Source organism: Oppia nitens, unplaced genomic scaffold (genome assembly GCF_028296485.1).
Source record: "Oppia nitens isolate AA-2021 unplaced genomic scaffold, nextdenovo-longstitch-racon4-pilon3 scaffold1_pilon_pilon_pilon, whole genome shotgun sequence".
Classification (NCBI taxonomy): domain Eukaryota; kingdom Metazoa; phylum Arthropoda; class Arachnida; order Sarcoptiformes; family Oppiidae; genus Oppia; species Oppia nitens.
The window spans coordinates 12,974,462-12,981,319 of record NW_026533199.1 but is presented as its reverse complement, the minus strand read 5'-3'; the positions used below and the strand labels follow the sequence as shown (position 1 = coordinate 12,981,319).

Sequence of the window (6,858 nt, the reverse complement as noted above, 5' to 3'; positions counted from 1 at the left end):
ATATATATATGTGTACAATATATAATGCATGTTTAATTATTTTTTGTATTTTTTTTAATTGTTAGTTTTTTTTGTTGAAAATACAATATATATTTAATTATAATTTTTTTCAAACTAATTAAATAACAACTAAACAACAAATATACTAAAACATTACTAAAAGTTTTAATATATATTTTTAAATATAAAAAAATAACTAAATTATATAAATATATTTAAATATTAACCATTAAATTTTGAATAATAAAATGCTTTTTATTTTTTAAAAATAAAATAACAAAAAATAACAAAATAATTTTTAGTATTAATTTTTTGACTAAGCTATTAGTATTATTATATAATTTATAATTATAAGCAGTTATTAAATAAAAACATATAGTTTTTATTTTTATTTTTAAAAAAAATCATTTTTGTTTAGTTGTATAAACAATGCGTCCATTCAATGGACAAATATTTCGTCGAGTAGTTAGTAATTTATTACCAGATTTTCCTTTTAAATTGCGAAAAGCATTCAACTATTTTGATATAAAAATAAAATTATTATAAATAATTAATAATTATTACAGTATTTATTTAGATTCAAACATGCTAAACATATTTTTGTTTTTTTTTTAAAGAAAATAGTTATTAAAATTATATTAATTAATTAATATATACATAGCTATAGTTAGATATACTGTATAGTTATTGTATATAATATGTAGATATAGTTTAAAAAATATATATATAGAGATATAGTTAGATATATAGTTATTGTATATTATATGTAGATATAGTTTAAAATATATATATATAGAGAGAGAGATATTGTTATAGATAAATTTTTTTTGGTTGACTAACCTGATCAATACTAATATTAATGGGTGTATGAATCACTAGCCAGATAACTGACTGATAGCAGGGAGGTATGGTTAGTGAGCCTTTATATATGAAAATTTCGTTTATGTTTTTCGGCATCAGTTTGTTTAGTTGTAAATTAATATTAGTCGGTATACTAATTGTTGACTTGTATTTAGTTATTTGTTTGACCGCTTTGGTCAACAATTTCAGGTTCAGGTTAGATGTTTGGCTAAGTTGGGCTAATACGCCCAACACTAACAGTCCATCCGGTTTAGTTAGTGAATTGTTTAGTGAACCATATTTTTGATTGTAGTGAACAAAATGTAACTATAAATTAATTAGTAATAGTAATAGTAATAGTTATAATAGTAATAGTTATAATAGTAATAGTAATAATAGTAATAGTTATAATAGTAATAGTTATAATAGTAATAGTTATAATAGTAATAGTTATAATAGTAATAGTTATAATAGTAATAGTTATAATAGTAATAGTTATAATAGTAATAGTTATAATAGTAATAGTTATAATAGTAATAGTTATAATAGTAATAGTTATAATAGTAATAGTTATAATAGTAATAGTTATAATAGTAATAGTTATAATAGTAATAGTTATAATAGTAATAGTTATAATAGTAATAGTTATAATAGTAATAGTTATAATAGTAATAGTTATAATAGTAATAGTTATAATAGTAATAGTTATAATAGTAATAGTTATAATAGTAATAGTTATAATAGTAATAGTTATAATAGTAATACCTCTAAGGCATAAAATCTATTATCAATACTATGTTCGCTGCCTTTGTTATCCTGAGTTCCCCAATGAAAGTGTAAGCCATTAAACATATAGTTTTGTGAATTGAAACTAATCGATGGTTTTAGTTCATCCTCCGTAACGGTTAGGTCGGCTGAATGGCCATTGTTTTCCAATTTATAGCTCCAATTATGATCAAAATAGTTAAACTTAATATTCAATAATTTGTATTTAGTTGATTGGGTATCAATGTTAATTGGAGTTTGTTTTTGGAGTCCACATTCAGCAAATTGCCTTGGCCAGTTAGCTTGATCTGTCAATCAAAAAAAATATTTTTATTAAAAATAAATATTTACAATATTAAAAAATAATTATATATTGTTTTTTTTATAAATGCATATATAGTTGATTACCATTGTAACTCCAGTCAGCGCATAATAAACTAGAAATTAGTGTTGAAAATATTATTAAATACTTTAACATTATAATAATAATAATAAATTTTTAAGTTAAAAAAATTTGTTTTAATTATATAGCAAGTCTATTATTACATACTATTTTTTTATATAATTTTTTTAGTAAATAAAGATTTTTATTTCAAAAAAACAAAAACGAAAACTAAATAATTTCTAAAATAGTTTAATTATCTTATACTGTATATGTATACGTTATATATTAATATATAAATATTTATTTTATAGTTCAATATTTTTAATTTTATCTTAATAATAATCACTATATTAATAATAACAATTGTATATTATTTTTTTTAGTAAAAATTAGACTCAAATGAAACTAGATAATATTATTAATATTAAATTTTTAAGTTTTTATATTAAGTAATTTAATTAATTTTAAAAAAATTAATTCAATGATTGTTTATAATTATGATTATTAATTGAACAATAAGTTTATATATCTAAACAAATATAGTGAATAAAATTTATACAGTAAATAACATCTAAAGTTTTATATAACATTAAAATTAAAAATATAATATTATAAATTAGTTAATTGTAAGTTTTCTTATAAACAATTTAAAAGATTATATGATTTAAAAATCAATTTTCTTAATAAAAAATATTATTAGTATTATTATTAGTATAGTATAAATCATAAAATTATAATTAGTTAAAAAAAATTAAATATATCTTCAAAAAATATATATTAATTTTTTTAAAATAAAAATTATCTAACTTTTAATTTTATATTTTAATATTTTCATTCGAATCTTTTTATGAATTATATATATATAATATTTTTATGTAACTATTATTTAACATTATAAATCTATTAAATTAAAAATATATAATTTTGTAATATATTATATGTATATATGAATTGCATAAAATTAAAAAATATCTACTAATTTCTACTAAAATTGCAAACAATTACAACAATAATGACTTAAGAAAAATTAAGAAATATAATATAAACTATAATATAAAAGATATTTATATATATATATAAACCATTTTTTATAAATTTTAAATAATTAATTAATTATGAGAACTAACTGTAAATACAATAAAACTCGATTTAAAATATAATTACTAAACTTTAATAACTGTAATAATTGATAATTAAATTTTTAAAAATTAAATAATGTAATTAAAAAATATATTAGTGAAATACTCATGAATATTATTTATTTTTTTTAAATAATAAAATACTTATAACTATATTATTTTATTTTAATGATGACTACAATTGTTTTATAAATTATTTATATAATATGACTTTAATTCATTTTTTGTAGTAAATTTAATTTTCTAATAAAATAAAACTAATAAACATTTATTATTAATATTATTATTATCTAAATATTAAAGTGTTTTTAAAAAGGTCAAGTATACATGATATAAGTGTTTTATAAGTTAAAAAAATTAAGCAATAGCTTTATAATAAAAATTACTTAAATATAAATAAACATTTAATAATTCAAACAGATTAGATTATGTTGAACTTATTATCATTAGTAAATGATTAAAAAAATATTTTTTAGTATAAATATAAGTGATATATTGAAAAAAATTATTATTTATTAAATAATTTTTTTTTGTTTGTGAAAAATTAAATTATCAAAATAATTATGTTTGGATTAAAATTATTATTATTTACACTTATTTTATTGACATCAACATCACTAACAATGGGCGATCCATGTTTGCCATTTAATCCATGCAAAAATAGTAAGTTTATTAATAGTTTTAGTTTTTTTTAATTAATTTTAGATTTTAAACTAAAATATTTTTTAATTAATTTTTTTAATTTTATTTTTAAATATTTAAATTATTATAGATAGTCATTGTAAAATAACTGGTAAAACTACATTTGTTTGTGAATGTCTACCTGGATATATAGGGCGTTATTGTGAACAAGTAGTTAATACTACTACTACTAGTGTAAATCTAAACCAGTGATTAAACAGTAATTATTTATAAATTATAACAAATAATTAAAATTAATTTTCAAAAAATTTAGTAATTACTAAATAAAAATTTATTCATCTAGGTAATTGTCATCATGAATAAATAATATTTGATTTTAATATAAATATTATATATGTTAATTAAAAAAAATGATACTGTACTAATAATTACTTGGTTACTTATTATAATTATATATTTTTTTACTAAATAAATATAAAAAGTTTGAATAAAAATATTTTATTTTAATATTTTTGTAAATTAACATTTTTAACTAAATATAACTTATATTATATAAGTGTGTAACAAATTAATTTAATAATTTTTTTGTAAACTGTAATAAATTATATATTTATTAAGTAATTAATTATAATAATATAGTAAATTAAAATTATTTTAATTGAACTAAACAGTATATAAATATTATATTATTGAACTTTTTATTAATAGTTTATATAAGTTTATAATATAATTTATTTATTATTTTGATTTATAGACTCTAAGATTACAAATAAATATAGTTTTTTATATGTTTATTTTGAAAATAAATTATATATTTTTTTCATATATTTTTTTATACTAATAGTAAAAAAGTTGTTTAATTGGGATTCATTTGACATCTCTAATTAATAGTTGACTTTTTTATAATAAAGTAATATTAATATTAATTAAAGTTAGTTACAGTTATTATTTTTTTAAATGTTAAAAATATTTACTTAAATTTTCTAGATTCAAAAAGTTGTACAATATATATATTTGTTTTAAAATTAAAATTATTTATTTATTTATTTAGATGAATGTTAAGTTGAATAGATAAAATACAAAATTTTTATAATTAATTAATTTAATAATTAATATTATTTAAATTTTTGTATATAAAATTAATATAATATATATATATGGAAATATTTACAGTTATAAAATTTTTTCTTAAAGATTTCAATTAAATTATCATTGTTAATAATAGACTGTATTTTTTATTTTAAGTAATATTATTTTGTGTTTTGTATTAACATTTTTTATTTATAGACTATGGTACACAGTTTTAAAAAAAAATATTTATAAATATTTTTTAATAAAAATAAAAGTATTAATGTTTAGCAATATTTTAAAAATATCAGTTTATAATTATGTAAATTAGAGGTGTAATTACTAAAACAATATATTAAATAAACTAAAAAATTATTATAGAAACATTTTGATTTAAACTAAAACAATTTTTTTTATTAATTTTGTATGTATGTTTTTATATGTTTATCATTTATTATAATGAAATAATTAAATTAATTTATAACAAAAATCTCTACTTGATAAAATAAACTACTATTAAATAAATTAATTATAAACCAAATCTAAATATATTAAAAATACATCTATTTTAGAAATTTATAAAATTTAAGCTAAAAAATAGTCTAATATTATTTAATTAATAAAATAACATATATATTCCAATATACAAGTATATTAATAATATTAATAATTTAAAAAACAGTAGAATAACTTAAAAATTTTAATTTTATTATTTAACCTAATTATTTTTTTAAATATTAGCCTGAACTCTATGTAAAATTTATTTATTATTGTGTGTTATTTTTTATTACCTCATATATAATGTACAATACTATTTATTAATTAACTAATTTCAATAATATGTAAATTGTAATGTATATTGTACTTGTAATTTTAATTAAATGTTTATCAAACATTAATTTAATAAAATAATTTAATAATAAAAATTTTATATTATTTTATTTGAACTACTAATAATATGTAATTTATATTAATATACAGTATAAATGACATTACATTTATATAATTAATTAGTTTACAAAAAATTAAGTCAATGTACTATAATATTATAGTGGAAAACAAGTAAAACAATTATAACTTTAATATTTAAAATTAAATAAAATTGTCTAAAATACTATTTTTTTATTTAAACAATAGATTTAATTTTTTAAAAATTATTAAATTAATTTATTTTTTATTAATAATTTATTTATTTAATTACTTATATTACAATTATTTTTATGACAAATCATTTTTTTGAACTCAAATTAATTTATTGATTATTTAGTAATAAAATTATTATTTATTTATTTTTTTGAAATGTTTAGCAATATTAGTAAATTTAATATATATAAAAAAATAATTAATGTAATAATTATGTAAATAAATATTTATTGATTGTGTTTTTTTAATAATACAACATAATATAAAAGTAAAAAAACATTTCTATTATAACAATAAAACTAAAAGTGAAAATAGTTATATAAAAATATATTAAAAATAATTAAAAAAAAGTGTGCAAATCTAACAAAAAAAAATGTTAAAATTTGTTTTACTAGCAATTGTTTTGTTATTGTTTGTTTCGATTGAAACTATAAGTTTGTATTTTTTAAAAATAAACATTAATGATTTTATTTAATTAAAAAATAATTATATTAAAATTTTTTTATTTTTAAATTTTAGATTGTGGTTTAATGCATTGTGATTGTTGTCCATGTAGTTGCAATCCAGGATGCCCACCTGAACAATAAACTATTTACAGTAAAAAATAAAACTAAAATAATAATTTTTGTTTAAAAATTTAATTATTATTCTCATATAATAATAATAATCTAAAATAACTATATTTTATAAAATAAATATAGTAATTATGATACAGTATATGTATTTTTGAAATAAAAAATTTACTTTGAAATAATAAATATTTTAATAAAAAATTGCTTTACTTACAAACAAACAAAAAATAAATAAATTTAGTAAAATAAAAACATTAACTAACTTTAGCTTGACTAAAAAAATATCATAATATTAAAAATTTTA

At 14.7% G+C, this 6,858-nt stretch overlaps 1 protein-coding gene and 1 long non-coding RNA gene across 2 annotated transcripts; one reads left to right on the top strand and one right to left on the bottom strand.

The window, feature by feature from the left end:
• Nucleotides 1–404: 404 nt before the first annotated feature.
• Nucleotides 405–2,016, bottom strand: LOC128951579 (carbonic anhydrase 2-like). The gene is made up of 4 exons (XM_054296826.1): nucleotides 1,998–2,016; nucleotides 1,606–1,913; nucleotides 841–1,167; nucleotides 405–515 (listed from the first exon to the last, which is right to left on the bottom strand). Exons 1-4 carry the CDS (start codon nucleotides 2,014–2,016, stop codon nucleotides 405–407), a joined length of 765 nt encoding a protein of 254 aa, XP_054152801.1.
• A 1,638-nt stretch (nucleotides 2,017–3,654) lies between these two features.
• On the top strand, nucleotides 3,655–4,169 carry LOC128952603 (uncharacterized). Its single transcript, XR_008484444.1, has 3 exons — nucleotides 3,655–3,792; nucleotides 3,902–4,030; nucleotides 4,115–4,169. It is a non-coding gene; the product is annotated as an uncharacterized LOC128952603 (long non-coding RNA).
• Nucleotides 4,170–6,858: the final 2,689 nt, after the last annotated feature.